General features: G+C 41.8%; 1 protein-coding gene across 2 annotated transcripts in view; it reads right to left on the minus strand.

Annotated features, from left to right (window-relative positions):
• LOC122811456 (ABC-type oligopeptide transporter ABCB9-like) overlaps positions 1–16,287 on the minus strand; it is a 272,428-nt gene that overhangs the window by 122,961 nt on the left and 133,180 nt on the right. For both annotated transcript variants that reach the window (XM_044083308.1, XM_044083309.1), the window contains exons 6-7: positions 13,053–13,250; positions 5,128–5,256 (exon numbers count right to left, since the gene is read on the minus strand). In XM_044083308.1, the coding sequence (XP_043939243.1) occupies positions 5,128–5,256; positions 13,053–13,250 (327 nt within the window). The remainder of the gene's footprint in view (positions 1–5,127; positions 5,257–13,052; positions 13,251–16,287) is intronic.

Below are 16,287 nucleotides of genomic sequence, written 5' to 3' on the forward strand. Positions count from 1 at the left end.
CCACAGTGTTGTCCAGCCAATAACTACTTGCTGTGGTCTGCAGACTATATATACTCAGTAAAGACTTTATAGATTGTTTAACACCTAAACATTGTAAATATGATTTGACCCAAGTGCTTCATACCCAGTACCTAATCTTCAATGTGAATGTTGGTGTCTATCTCGTAAACAGCTTAAATCAGGACTTATCAGGCCCATTAGGATCTGTATTTAACCAGTGCCTCTGGACTGGCTTTGTCCCAGATGAGTGGAGGATAGCAAGTCATCCCTCTGCATAAAGGGGGACCATCTACTGACCCAGGAAATGACAGATCCATAAGTTTGACTAGCCTTGTATGTAAGGCCATGGAAAGAACACTCATGTAACTGATAAAAAAATGACATGGGAAACCTCCAAACATTGGACCTGACCCAATTTAGCTTTGTCAAGGGCAGGTCATGACTACTGAATCTGATGGGGATTTCTTTGAGGAAGTCACTAAGGCCATGGATGACGGTATTCTGCACTCGACCGGACTTGACTGGTTTAGTGAGGTTTTGACAACCAAATCCATTCTTGACAGTAATACTATCAATTTAATTTTGGAATTTATGGAAACAATTTTGGATAACAATTTTATGCATTTCAATGGTGAATTTTACAAACAAAAGAAGGGAGTAGCAATGGGGGCTCCCTGTGCCCCACTTATGCTAATTGTGTTTTATATTATTGGGAGCAGAAATATGTGTTACAGACCCAATGGTCTGAATTTATAGTGTATTACACAAGATACCTTGATGACATCTATCTTTTATGGAGAGATACAAGGGAGAAGTTAGAAGAATTTTTAGTGTACATTAACAACAGTACTGAATTTTTGGGTTTTACACACAATATTGATCAACACTAGCTTAATTATTTGGATGTTACATTATACAAAGACTATAAAAAACATTGTTTATAATCCAAAATTTTTAGAAAAAGTACGTTTTCGAACTCCTATCTACATTTTGAAAGTGGACACCCTTTTTACCAGAAGAAGGGTATCGTAAAGGGACAAATTATCTGGGCCTCAAGGATGACTAGTACCTATGATGGTTTTTTACATGAGGTTAAGATTATTGGGGCATTATTTGAGGAGAAGGGGTACCCTAGGAAACCTATTGACAATACGATTGTAGATGTTAAGGAAAACAGAGATTTGAAATATTTTCCCCTGTTAGGGACTGGTCAAGTGACTAACAATAACCCAGGGCTGGAAACAGCCAAATTCAAAAACAATTTTATACATACATTTTCTTCTACTTCATACAAAGTGGAACATATTATTTTAAAACATTGGCCAATTTTAACTTTACAAGATGAAATTAGAAGATATATCCCAACTTTCCCACAGTTTGTGAGGAAAAGAGATGTTAATTTGAAGGAACTCCTGGAAAGGAGTTCTTCAATAAAACTGGGTACAGCTAGATCAAAAGTTGGTACATATAAGTGTGGAGTATGCCAGCAATGCAGTTTTATGATTAACCAAGGTATGGTTTACATCTCTTCAAGGAAATTTAAGTTCAGATCTACCAACTATTTCAACTGTGGGACCAAAGGGGTGATTTATTTAGGAATATGTGTAACATGTAATAGTTTTTATGTAGGGAAAACGGAGAGACAACTCAGAAAAAGAGTTTACGAGCACATTTATGATGTTTCCAAGGGTAAGGATAACAATGCTTTTTTTTAAACATTCTCAGGTTTGCAGTAAAATGAAATTAAAATTTATGGTGTTGGAACAAGTGATCCCAGACCTCAGAGGGGGTAATTGGGAAGCTAGGTTGGAGTATCGAGAGCTGCTATGGCAATTGAAACTTGATGCAGGGAGGGCTCCTGGTTTGAATGACAGCATTAGCATTAGTAGTGTATTGAAATTAAGAGCGGCCCATTTATGAATTCACAACATTTTATTCATCAATACCACATTTATTATTCCCAATTAATATGAAACAGTTACTGGTTATTATTAATTTAGGACACTATTTGGAAAGGGGTGGCCTGATATTTACAGGATCAATTTTCATACTAGATCACTCAGCTAGAGAAATAATAATTTTTATTTTTAATTCAGGAAGGGGGACGCTTTTTGTGACTGTTTTTTGCGACTGATTGAATGAAAGTACTGTTTTATTAGGTTGCCTTATTTATGACATTGTCTTATAAGGCTATACATCGTTTGAATTATATATTAGGACTTAGGTTTTTATTAATAAATATTTATGGATGTTGTATTACTATTTATTTGTTATTGTGATTAGTACTTTTTAGCACTTTAATTGGTAATTTGAGAAGAAGAGCCATGTGACTATGAATTCACTATTTAAGGAGTGTCATGACTGCTATGTACCATTTGTTCTGAAGAAGCTTGGTAATGACCGAGTGAAAGCGCTTAACTTTAAGGTTTTACTTGTCTGGTGTATTAAAGTTGCTTTCAACCAATTATTGGACATCAGCACTCTCATTGTTGGAATTCAGGTCCTGTGCTTTGTGGGCTGTTTTTTCTTCATGGATGACGGTATAACAGTACATACTGACTACCTCAACCTGGCCAAGGCATTTCACTCAATTCCCCACTCAGGTATTATAAATAACCACACAAAAACTGGTCATAAATCCCTATGCCACCAGATGAATATTTAATTGGCTCATAGACAGGACAGTTAAAGTGGGTGAATCTAGTCAAGCAAGAGGCCAGTTACTAGTGCTGTGCCACTAGTAACTAGTTGCTGGGACCACTTCTGTTTGGAATATACTCCTCTGAAGTCAAGGCTAGTTTGGAGGGCCTCTGAATGACAAAGTTTGCAAATGACTGCAAGCTGAAGGCAGTCACGGAATCCTCCAATGATATAGATATCCTTTGGGAGGGTCTAGATTAGAGAAATGATTGGTACCAGAATGATGGCCTACATCTAAATGGGAAAAAATGCATTATCATGCCCTTTGGGAAGTCAAATACCCCTACAAATTGCAACATTAATAGCACACCCTTAAGAGAAGACTCAGAGGTGAAACATCTAGGCACACAGATAAATAATAGCCTGAACTTGGATCACAACATCCACAGTGGTGAGGAAGTCCTTCTGTATGGCACTACTTATAAGTAAAGATATGGTATCCAGATCCAAAGAAATTACAGTCCCGCTGTACTCAGCCTTCATTAGACCAATAATCAAGTGCAATGCACCATTTGGCATGTTCTTGACTAGGCACTTACATCAGCTGGAGCAACCTCAGAGCTTCCTCACAAAGAAAATACAGAGTGTAAACAACATATCATGTCCTGTGTAGATAGACGAAAAGCCCTATCTCTTTAGTCGGTCTCCTACTGAATACTAAGGGGTGACCTATGCCTGACCTATGAGGCACTCACAAATCCAGCCATGATGGAGTTGCTACACATCCGCAAGTCAAACTGCAATGAGGGTCACCTGATCTAGGGATCGAAACTTAGTTAGCAACTCAAACAAAACATGCTGGAGAGAGAGATAACGTGCCTCAGAGCTTGCCCCTTCTTTGGAATAGATTTCTATTCACATTAAGCACAGCCCTTCCCTGGCCCTCTTCAAATGCAGTTTGGATCAATGGACAGTGTACAAATGTACCTTATGGACAAGAGCACTAAGATACTCAAGGCATAGGCACAAATTCATGCCATCCTCTTCCCCCTGGGGGCCATTAATTGGGTAAAATTGGATTATATTGGCTAGGCTTGTTTTGGCTCTTAAGCTGTTAGCCTAGTAATCTCCTATGAACATATGATTATGCTGTTATTTTGTTGCTCTTGTACAGTTATTTACTGACTTTGAATAATTTGTAACACATTATCTCATTCTCACAACTGAACTGCAATTTATTGTGTCTTGAAAATGTACTTCATGGCAAGTCTGAGCTCTGCACCTTGAGCAGAGATCAACACATTACACCAGTCAACACAGACCACTAGTGCCATAAAGTAAGTATAGCAATGTACAATATTTATTTTTTTGTGGAAAATTAGCAAATTAAAGAATGTGTCTAAAGTAGCTGATACTACTTTTAACGTCATGCAGATGCATTTACTGTGCTTGATATTTAAGTCCTCAAAATTTAACTTTCAGCAGTCAGCAGTTCTGCTGTAAAATAACCAGTGGTCTGTTGTGTTCCCCAGACTTGTGTTGTGTTCTCCAGATATAATACTCTGAGTTTCATTTTAACTGCCACCACTCAAAGAGCATTTAAAAGACAATTTTACTTTATACAGGTGCTAGGAAGCCCGCGGGCACTGAGGAAAGGAATTCACCTACTCCTTGGTGCCATAGAAAAGGTAAAATAGTTTGAGTACCAGTGGGCTGTTGAAAGGAAGACTAAGGACTGTCCATGAACTTAGTCACCATTTCTACAGGTAAGGGATTTGTGATCTATAGAAACCTGGAGGACATATACGTAAGCACATAACAGGTAACAGTGACGGATGTTCTGGAATGTAGTACAATGAATAGCCATAAATGGCTGAGTGCATGGGAAGGTATAGAATAGTCCTAAATTATGGAATTTCACAGTCTGGTAAAGTGACTGACTGCTTAATGTTTTAGAAAGGAACAAAGATAGCCATCAGCTGGTCAGCTAGCACAGACAAGATGATACACAAAAATTAAACAAAAAAAAAAACAGCATTTTATTGTTATGAAGAAAATACATGGTATTGTTCAAACACTACATGGCAAGTAAATACTGCATAATCACAAACATATTTGCTATTAATCTTTTAAGTCCATTACTGATTCTAAAGCTGTTCCCTATTTTTAACATATTTATTTGTTAATATCTCTTTCACTGTATGGTGTTTGGGCTCATATATGTTAATAAATGTATATCCAAGTCTACAATGTTTTATGTCTTGAATATGCTGAAAACGTAGCCAGAACAATAATCTGCAACACCTAACAGTCTTCTAATTGTAGTGTGTGTGTGTGTGTGTGTGTGTGTGTGTGTGTGTGTGTGTAACTCGCTCTCCCATTAATATTTTTTATAAGCTGGAATGCTTTGTAAATAACATATAACTTAATAATGTATTGCTCGCATCAGCTGTAACACAAAGCTGTTACAGTGAATCATGTCCTTACCTGAATGTATGATTCCAAATCTGCCTGGTACAGAAGGATGGCAACAAAGTTGCCAGTACTCATGAGTCCTTCTTGGATTAAACCGTGGACAAAATACAACATAGCTACCTGTAGAGACAACTGGATCACCTGTGTAAACAAAAACATAAGCTATTATTCAACAGGATAACTCATCTTAGTCATATTCTTCAGCCTTGTTTTCTGCTTCTTTCTCTCTCTCTCTCTCTCTCTAGCCTAATTTTGAAATACATGTTCTGTTTAATAATGGACTATGTCCCCTTTGGCTGTAAAAAGTTGTTCAATGATGCAAAGTGATTCCAGGGTGCTTAAGTGGGTCTAGAAGCCTGAAGATATGATGCAGTGCACCCTCTAAGGCCTCCATTTCCCAAGAATATACTGACAGGCCAGCCTATCCAAAGCACATGCCACCTTTCTAGTAACAGAACAGATGCAAACATGTTGTGTTCCCACTGGTCACCAAATGATGACACTATACCACTAAATGACTGGAATGCAGCATCAGTGGTATTACTGTGATGAAACCACGGAGAGCAGGTTAAAGAGGGTCAGTAATTTAAGCTTAAATTACCATTCCAAAAACAAGGCCTTCTGCAAACGGGTAAATACTCCTCTCCTTGAAAAAGACGATACTGATAATGGAGCAATTCCAGACTAAACAGCCAAGTAAACATCTTTTAAGCAAAGTGCTAATGTTATGGACGGTGTGGGCAAATCAGGAAAAAACAGCTTCATAGGTTCATAGGCTCATAAGTAAGTACTAGCCCAGCTGCCTTTCTGGGCCATTTTAAGCTCAAAATAATCTGTCCCATTTGGATATGGATTGCCCCTACCTGTCTCATGATCAATAATTATACATTACCCCTAATGAGAATAAGTGGGGGCATACCATAAATAATTTCAAGGGACCCACGCATGAGATAAAGCATTTAGGAGCTGCCTCTGCCCATTAGTAGTATGGGGGGGACTGTCCTGGGGTTTCTGTTTCCCATTCATAGATCCAACTTGGGCTTGAATATGGACACGTATTACCTTTGATTTATGTGGATGGGAAGTCTATTCAAGAACAGTGGTATCCTCTGTGAGATACACCTGCTGCCTCCGTTCCATTTAACTGATGTAGCAGAGAGGTTTATATCCCAAGATATAATACTTCTGATACCATATGACTTGCTGATGTGCAATGAATCCATCAGTACTGGGTGGAAGGATGCTTTGTATGCCAGACACGGGTCATCTCTTAGCAGTCTGTAGGATACTGAGTATAGTGACAAGGTTATGACTCAGTCCAAGTAGGACACATTGTTTAGGCTTTGTATCCTTTTAGTAAGGTATCTCTGTGGGTGCTCTAATTGTTGCATGTTTCTGTACAGATACATAACAAAGGGGACATTATACTCAATGACTGGCCTTATGAGGGCTGAGTAAAGGGGAAAAAATGACATCTCTATAGACTGTGAAATATAGAAGGACTTTCTTATGACAGAGGAGATATTAGTCAAACGTTGGGTCACTGTTCATATAAGTTCCCAAATCCCGAACAACTAGGTCAACTCTAGGGCCGTATTTTTGTCATTTGGTGTCAGTCCATGATATCAAAACAGCTTTGCTATACAAATAAGGCCCTGCAGGAAGCCATATGTTATAGCACAAATATTTAGAGCATGGCACTATGCATGAGAAGGCGAGGGAGAAATGATACATGAAATACACATGCTCATCTCTGCATCTTAGACTAGCAAGACATTACATCTAAAAAATAAAAAGGTAATGGTCCCAGTATGCTCAGTGATCATCATAATAGCTGCAGTGATTACTAAAATGGGCTTTGAAATGGGGAGGGTCTCACTTTCCTGACCCTGCTCCTGTGGAGAATCCATGAGTATTTCACTGACAGAACACCAGTAAGACACAAGACAAGGAGAAAGGAAATATTGTGACAGTACTCTTTGCAGTCACTCCAGGCTGTTCTGAGGTATGTATGCAAATGTAACACAACAATCTCCCTCACATATATTATGTGTAACTTAATGACTGACTCTTAATCATCCATGTATACAGATGCAATTTAACAATTAGCTTTTAAGTATGCATATAGTTATGTTTAACATAATTGCTTAGGTATGTACATATGTATATGTATGTATGTGTGTGTGTGTGTGTGTGTGTGTGTGTGTGTGTGTGTGTGTGTGTGCGCGCGCGTATCTTACGAACTGAACTTCCGGAATAGGATCTAAGATCCAAGGAGGAGCTATGAGATAAGACCACAGGTACGGGAACCAGGTTTGACGAGGCCAGAATGGGGCTAGGAGGATAACCTTGCTCCCCAACAAACGAGCTTTCAGCAAGAATTTTGTCATTAAAGGGAGAGGAGGATAAGCATAAAGAAGACCGGATAGCCAAGCATGAACTAGAGCGTCTCTGGGGCTCTCCCCCGGTGGGGGGGATTAGAGCAAAAAACTCACTGCACCTTGCATTCAAAGGCGATGCGAAGAGATCGCAGCAAGGTTGACCCCATTTGAGGAAGATCTGTTTCGCTACTAAGGGGTTCAGAGACCACTCGTAAGGCGAGAGGATAGTTCGACTCAGCTTGTCCGCTAAAATGTTGGACCGACCTGGAATGTGTGTTGCTAGCAGAAAACAGTTGGTGGATATCACCCATTCCCAAACTCTCATGGCCTCTCGGCAAAAGGGCTAAGACCTGGTCCCCCCCTGTTTGTTGATGTACCAGACCACTGACATGTCTGTCTGAATTGTAATAATCCCCACAGGAAGAAGGGCATGGAGAGCTTGCAACGCTAGAAGCACTGCCCTCATCTCCAGGACGTTGATATGCAGAACGTTCTCTGAGTCCACGTGCCTTGGACAGTTCTGCCCATGCAATGCCCCCCCCGCCCTAGGTGAGAAGCGTCCATGATCACCACCATGGCTTGGGGTAGAGGCATCAAAAACGGCCACCCTTCCCGAAGCTTTCAGGAATGGAGCCACCAAAGCAGGGATTCCCTGCAAACCCTGCTGAGGGGAAAATCGGGGAGTCCAACGGATGTTGAAGGATGGACCACTGGACCTGCAAGGTCCATTGAAGAATCCTCATATTCAAGCGGGCTAGGGGTGAAAGGCTGATAGCTGCCACCATAGACCCAAGGGCCCTCAGGACTAATTCTGCTGGTGGGGCCGGAGACTGTAGAAGTGCTAAGACGTGGAGAGTTAGGTTGCGGGGTCTGTCCGACGTCAAGAAGGCCTTGGACTGAAGCATGTCTATTCTGGCCCCTATGAAGTCCAGGAAGTGAACAGGCTGAAGGGACGATTTTTTTGTATCTTACAGTGATCCCCAACTGGTGGGCCAAGAGCAGGAAACAATCTCTGGCTGAGCATAGTAGATGACTGGTGGGAGCGGCGAGGAGCCAGTCCAGGTATGGAAAGACCTGTATTCCCTGAAGCCTCAGGTGGGCCGCTACAACTGCCATGACCTTCGTGAACACCCTGGGGGCTGTGGTGAGGCCAAAAGGGAGGACCCTGAACAGATAATGGCTGGCCCCCAACTGAAAGCGGAGAAACCTCCTGGATCGCCTGTCTATGAGAATGTGATAGTACGCATCCTTGAGGTCTATGGAGCACATCCAGTCGTTCTCCTGCAGAAGGGGTAGAATAGATTGAAGAGTGACCATTTGGAATTTTTCCTTGGCAATGAACAGGTTCAGTGTATACAGGTCGAGAATTAGCCTTAAGTCCCCCATCTTTTTTGACACCAAAAAGAACCTGGAGTAATTGCCCGACCCGGACTGGCCTGGGGGGACATGCTGGATGGCTCTTTTTCTTAGCAGCTCCTCTATCTCTAAAGCCGCCACCTCCCTATGACTGGGTGGAACATCGGGATGGCGCCCCAACTGAGGGGGGAAGGTTTATGAAGGGAAAAGAGTAACCTCTGGATATTATTCGGAGCACCCAGCGATCTGTCGTGATGGACTCCCAATGTGCTAGGTGTTCCGAGAAATGCCCCCTGACTGCCTCCAAAGAGGGGCAGTCGGGCAACCCCTCAGGATTGTTGTGCGGGTCGGTTGGAAAAAGGTTCCCTCGACCTGAAATTCTTCGGCCCCCCCTCTGGATCTGGGCTGGTGTCCGCCTTGTCCTCCCCCTTCCTCTGAAGGATGAAGGGTCCGGAGCGTAACGGGATTGTTGAGATTTCCGGAACCACATCTTCTTTTGTCCTCGCTGGTTCCTGGAAAAGGAACTTTGAGGAGCAGAGAAGTGGATTCCGATGGCAGACTACGTCTTCCCATCTTTCTCGCTCTGGAGCAGCGTATTGCGGACAGTCTTGCCAAACAGCGTAGAATCGTCAAATGGAGCATTCGCTAAGGATGCCTGGAAGGGTTCCGTAAAGTCGCAAAGTCGAAGCCAGGCGTGACGCCATAAGGCAATGCCTGCTCCGCTGGCTCTAGCTACCCCCTCCGTGGCATAGGAGAGAAGCCGCATAGATGTGTTGGATATTGATTTTAGAGTGGCCATTCATGCCGGGAAGGTTAGTTTGTTCTCGGCCGACATGGACTCCGGGGGTGACCCAGCGTACTCTTTTACTAGATCCCGCTGAAGCCTAACCATGTGTGCCAAGTAATTCAGAGCCCTTACGGAAAAGGTGGCTGAAGCAAACATCAGCTTTCCGATGCGATCCATCGTCTGAGACTCCTTGTCGGGAGGATGAACCGAGGAACTATCCTGTGCCAGTTCCTTCCTGGTGGCAGCCGCCACCACCATGGCATCTACTGGGGAACCTTTACTCCACGCTGTCCTGTCTGTTGGGGGACTAAGGATCTTATCTGGTCTCCTGGGGATTGGCTCTACACTGTCCAGCTCCTTCCATGCCCTGGTAGTAATTAGATCTACCAGGGGGTCAGACGGAGGGGACACCCAAGAGGTAGACAGGCCTGCGTCAAACACCTCCAGAAACACAGACTCATCTGAGGAAGGTTTTTGGGCTGACCACCCCCCTCTAATGCGCAGCATCTCCATAATGTTCCTCCAAGTCAGTGTCTTCCGTGAGGGACTAGGGGGAGTCCAAGTGCCTCCTCTTGCACTTTTGTTTATGAGGAACCTCCTCGGGGGGACTGTCCGAGGAGGGCTCACCAACCGGGTCATGCTCCTCTACAGGAACTAGCTGGGGCGTAGATGCAGGCTGTCCCTGGGGCCGGATGATGGAAGACAGGCCCATCTGCAAGGGAATGGCAGGTGGATCTGTAGCATGAGCCTGGGTTCTCAAATTCCTCGAGAAGACCCTCTCCAACATGTCGAAAGCCAAAGGTGAACCGCTCTCCCTGGGATCCGAGAGCAGCCCCCTCAGATCTGATGTATGGATCGGCGCCAGAGCTGAAGCGATCGAACCCAAAAGAGAAGTATGCTATGACTGTATCGGAGCCGAAGACACACTCACCCCTCCAGATCAGAGGCTCGGCTCACGGCCCTGAGAGCTGGGATCCGAAAAAGGACACGATAAACTCGAGGGTAAGGCCGGCATCGAAGTAGCGACTACTATTGGCGCCGACGCCCCGGCTCCAAGGCTACTCGGATCCGACGGCTCCGAAACCCAATAATGGATCGGAGAAGGAGCAATGGGGGGAAAATAAGGGGGCAAGACCACTCCCATCTGCATCTGGGCCTGAAGGAAGTGATGCATCATCCGGTCCATGTCCACATCAGAAAGGCTTCTTGTAGACCTAGAAGAAGCCGCCGAAACTGGCCGAGAAGGCCGCCTCGACGACCTCGAAGGTGGCTGGGGCTCCTCCTCCGGCTCTGGAGAGAAACATGGGGAACGAAGACGAGAGGGGGAAGACCCATAAACCTTCAAGGGAGAATAGAGCTGCTTAGCCAGCGGGGCAGAGTCAGCCCGCCGCTTGTGGTTCCTATGCCTCTCCCTGTCCTTGTCTCTCTCCTTCTCCCTCTCTCTCTCCCTCCTCTCTTTCTTGATAGGGTCCCTCTCTCTCTGGGACACAGTGGGAGGTTGAGTCCCAGCCAGGGGAGCAGGAACCGTTGGCTGAACAGCCGCAGCCATGACTGGTGCCACTGAGGGAGAGGAGGAAGAAGTAGAATCCGCGGGCAAAAGGCCCGCTAAGATTAACTTGTTCCTCCTGTCTCTCAAAGCCCGGGGGTTAAAGGTGGCACATATCTGGCAGTCTGATGTTAAGTGTGCAACCCCCAGGCAAAGAATGCACTGGGTGTGGCCATCGGCTGGGGACAGCTTGTGGCCACACTCAGAGCATTTGGAGAAAATGGACTTAGGGCCTTCGGCCATGACTAACACAAACGCACTCCCTAGCACACAGATAAGGGGAAGGGAAATACACTAAGTTCACTAACAAATTACACTAAATTAAGCCAAATCAACTAAGGGATCGACTATCACACACACACACTATTTAAACTGGTAAAGACAGAGAAAAAAAACACCTATTCTAATCTTACCTAACCGCAAGGAGCTTGTCACTTGTGCTTATAGAAGCCGCGGCAAACGAAATCTGAGGACTGGAGGGAGATAGCAGGGTGTTATGGGTAAGGGGGAGGAGCTTGGAGCTCAGATCTCTAGCTTGGAAAGCTGCCAGCTCGGATCCAGGTCTGATCCGATACCCACAGGTTGCTGATCAAATGAAGTTAACTACTTCAGATAAAAAACTTCACAAACCCGAATCCATAAACCCGAACATACGGCATACACCACACCACGCACAAACCACAACACCTACACCACAAAACAAATACACATAAGAAAACAAAACACCAAACATGCAAATACCTACACTACACAAAAGCAGGAGGGCAACCCCCTGCACCCCACCCCCCCATACTTATATATACTAACTCCGAGATCACACAAACAGTAACAGACAGAACACTCACACCCAGACATTCCACAGTCCCTCTCTCACACACACACACACACACCACACATACACCAACACATCCAACAATTACACACTCATACGTTAACCTACCTACCCTAACCCACACATACAACTTAAAAACAATTTAACACACACTCAAACTCCCACCCAAAACCTTTAAAAAACAATCACTTACCTTACATTCTACGGAAATCTATACACCATATCAAACTGCATCCAACGTAAACACCACACGTCACATAACGTAAAGTCATAACCGCAAATTCGAGATATTCGAATTCGTGATTATGCACTTTCCACATTTTGAAATTTGGCTTTATAGTCTCGAAATGCTGAAATTAAAGTGAAACTATATATATATATATATATATATATATATGTATATATATATGTATATATATATATATATATATATATATATATATATATATATATATATATATATATATATATATATAAATCCCAATACCCATATGATAGACGATTAAAAGCCTGAGAGGAAAACAATGAAAGTGAAAAAACCCGAATGCCGACTTTTTTCAAGGGTACATAAACACTTGCCCAAATGTAAACGGAACTCATGCCGAGGTAAATAAAACCCACCTAGGTTGGGAGGTACACCTCCCCTCAACCCCCAAACTACATATACCATCTCTGGGATTGCACTACAGTGGAGAAAAGGGCATGTTGGGCAAGTGTTTACTTACCCTAACAGTCGACCTTACGGGGATTTGAAAGTAGACCTATATATTTATATATATATATATATATATATATATATATATATATATTCCTGTAGGCTTAATGATGCAACAAGATAATCAGTTCTGAAAACAGATGACATAGTTCTACACCCGTAGGCTGACTGAGACCAAGCTACAATAAATACATTCAAAAAGCAAAATGTATGCAGTTTAAAAAAACACTAAGCAGTAGTAAATAAAATTAATTATGTGCTAAGGATTTGCAAACACATGCTACACATTCTAAGTAAGTGTAATTCACAGTAACACATACACCCATTATGAATGAATAGGTAGCTTGGCCTACATCTCTCTTCCGTCTGAGCTGGTATGTGATATCAAGGTTTGCATTGTATCTTTGTATCTCCTCCTCCTCTGTGGCAAAACTCCTCACTGTTTTAATACAAGACACTGCTTCTCCAGCTATATCATTGTCTCTGGCAATGGAATCTTGCACATTCTGTACTAATTTCTGCAGAAAAAAAAAACAAGAAGAAAAACAGCATCAATAACCGGATCATAGGTGCTGATGCTGCATTTTGCACACAGACATCTTCACATGCTCCCTTCCAAAGATAAATAATACTAGATGTTTCGTAAGATCCTGTGTTTACCAATCTATTACTAGACTGTTGATACTCTGCAATGACTTTGTGAGATGTTGTTGCTCCACATTAAGGTTGGCTAAGAGGGCAATATCTTGCTGCTTATTGCTTCAACAATTACCACCTGGCCGATATCAATTAAAATCCATGCAATGCAAATTCACTGCACGTAAACAAGCTTTCACCAAACAAATTAATTGTTAGGGGAAAAACCTCATGACAGTTTCTATAAGCCAGTAATTACTTACCTACAGGGTTACAAGATCTTAAATAAAAACAGAAATTTTTCATTAAACAGAGGATGTGGACTGGGTGTTTACATTAAAGGAGGAATTAATCTTTTTTGAGTGTCTGTCAAACAGAATGAATAACACTGATGCATGTAACATTACAACAGATCGTGTATATTTAGTTGGAATTTAGTTATGTTTTCCAGATACCCAGATCTGAAATTATCTGATTTTGTAATATCTGTCTGAAGGCAAAATTATTTTTAGTGAAAATGTTAATTTGCCCTATATTTAAACTGCCTACCACACAAATTTACACAAATAAGAAAGGCATATTACAAAGATACCCGATAGACATTTAAAGGCACAAGTACAGTGGATATAAAATGTGTACACATCCCTGTTAAAATGCCAGGTTTTTGTAATATAAAAAAAATGAGACCACAATAAATCATTTCAAGCCTTTTCCCGCCTTTCATGTGACCTATAACCTGTACAACTGAATTTAAAAACAAACAAGTCTGTTAGAGGAAAAAATATAAAAAATAAAAAACGTACAATACGCTGGTTGCGTAAATATGCACACCCTTAAACTAATATGTTGTTGCATGTGCACACCCTTAAACTAATACTTTGTTGAAGCACATTTTGATTTAATTACAGCATTCAGTCTTCTTGTGTAGGAGTCTATCAGCATGGCACATCTTGACTTGGCAATATTTGCCCACTCTTCCTTGCAAAAGCACTCCAAATCTGTCAGATTGTGAGGGTATCTCTTGTGCACAGCCCTCTTCAAGTCACATCACAGATTCTCTATTGGATTTAGGTCTGGACTCTGGCTGGGCCATTCCAAAACTTGAGTTTTCTAATGGTGAAGCCACTCTTTTGTTGATTTGGATGTATGCTTGGGGTCATTGTCGTATTGAAAGGTGAAATTCCTCTTCATCTTCAGATTTCTAGCAGACGCCTGAAGGTTTTGGGCCAAAAGTGACTGGTATTTGGAAATGTTCATAATTCCCTCTACCTTGATTAAAGCCCCAGTTCCAGCTGAAGAAAAGCAACCCCAAAGCATGATAATGCCACCACCATGCTTCACAGTGGGGATGGTATTCTTTTGGTGAAGCAAAGTGTTGTTCTTGCGCCAAACGTACCTTTTGGAATTGTGGCCAAAAACTTCAACCTTGGTCTCATCAGACCATAACACATTTCCCCACATGCTTTTGGGAGACTTGATGTATTGTTTTGAAAATTTTAGCTGGGCCTAGATGTTTTTTTGTACAAGAAAAGGCTTCCATCTTGCAACCTTACCCCATAGCCCAGACATATGGAGAATACAGGAGATTGTTGCCACATGTAGTACACAACCAGCACTTGCCAGAAATTCCTGCAACTCCTTCACTGTTGCTGTAGGTTTCTTGGCAGACTCCCTGACCAGTTTTTGTCTTGTCTTTTCATCAATTTTGGAGGGACGCCCAGTTCTTTTCAATTTCACTGCTGTCCCATATTTTCTCCACTTTTTGATGACTGTCTTCACTGTGTTCCATGGTATATCCAATGTTGTGGAAATGTTTTTGTACCCTTCTCCTGACTGATACCTTTCAACAATGAGATCCCTTTGATGCTTTGTAAGCTCTGCGAACCGTGGCTTTTGCTGTAGCAGGCACCTGAGTAAATGCCAGGAAATCCTACTAGGGCCGATGAACTTTATTTGGGGTTAATCAGAGTCTCTTTAATTGATGGCACGTGTGTACCCAAGAAGACTGAATGCTGTAATTAAATCAAAAGGTGTTTCAACAAAGTATTAGTTTAAGGGTGTGCACACACAACAAAGTATTAGTTTAAGGGTGTGCACACTTAAGCAACCAGTGTATTGTAGGTTTTTTATTTTTTACATTTTTCCCCTAACAGATTTGTTTGTTTTTCAATTGAATTGTACAGGTTATAGGTCACATTAAAGGTGGGAAAAGTTTTGAAATGATTTATTGTGGTCTCATTTTGTATATTACAAAAACCAGGCATTTTAACAGAGATGTGGACACTTTTTATATCCACTGTATCTGTTCCAACCAGAGGTAATAATATTTTTGACTTTATCTGCCTCAGTAGATCACATTGGTTCACCTTAGTTGAAACTGCTTCCCCTCTCCCACATAGTGGTCATGTCATAATAGTCTGTAAAATCAAACATTAAAGATTATCCTGTTAGCCACCAAATGATAACACTGAACCTACTGAAATTATAAAAAAAAATATGATGATGTATGAGATAAGTTAGGCTCATGGGATTGGAAAACAACTTTAGAAAATGTCTCCACTAAAAAATCTTTAATGCTATAATTTGTATCTGTATCATTAAATGTTGTACAAGAGATTGAATGATTAATAATAGGAGACATATATTACCTAAGAAGACTAAAACACAAATAAAAAAAACTATATAAAGCATGAATTAGGACAGAATGTCTACAGAAATGAAATACTGAAAAGTATGCAAGGAGATAAAAACTAATATCCAAGAACTCACTGCAAAAAAAAAAAAAAAGAAAAGAAAAAATAAGAAATTCAAAGCTTGCAAAGACAACATAACTACATTTTAAATATATCAAGAAAGTAAAGAGAGACCTGAAAACTATTCTTCACAGTTCAAAATAACGGCACGCTATTGTCACCACCC

Source organism: Protopterus annectens, chromosome 9.part0 (assembly GCF_019279795.1).
Source record: "Protopterus annectens isolate FY-2018-M chromosome 9.part0, PAN1.0, whole genome shotgun sequence".
Lineage (NCBI taxonomy): Eukaryota > Metazoa > Chordata > Ceratodontiformes > Protopteridae > Protopterus > Protopterus annectens.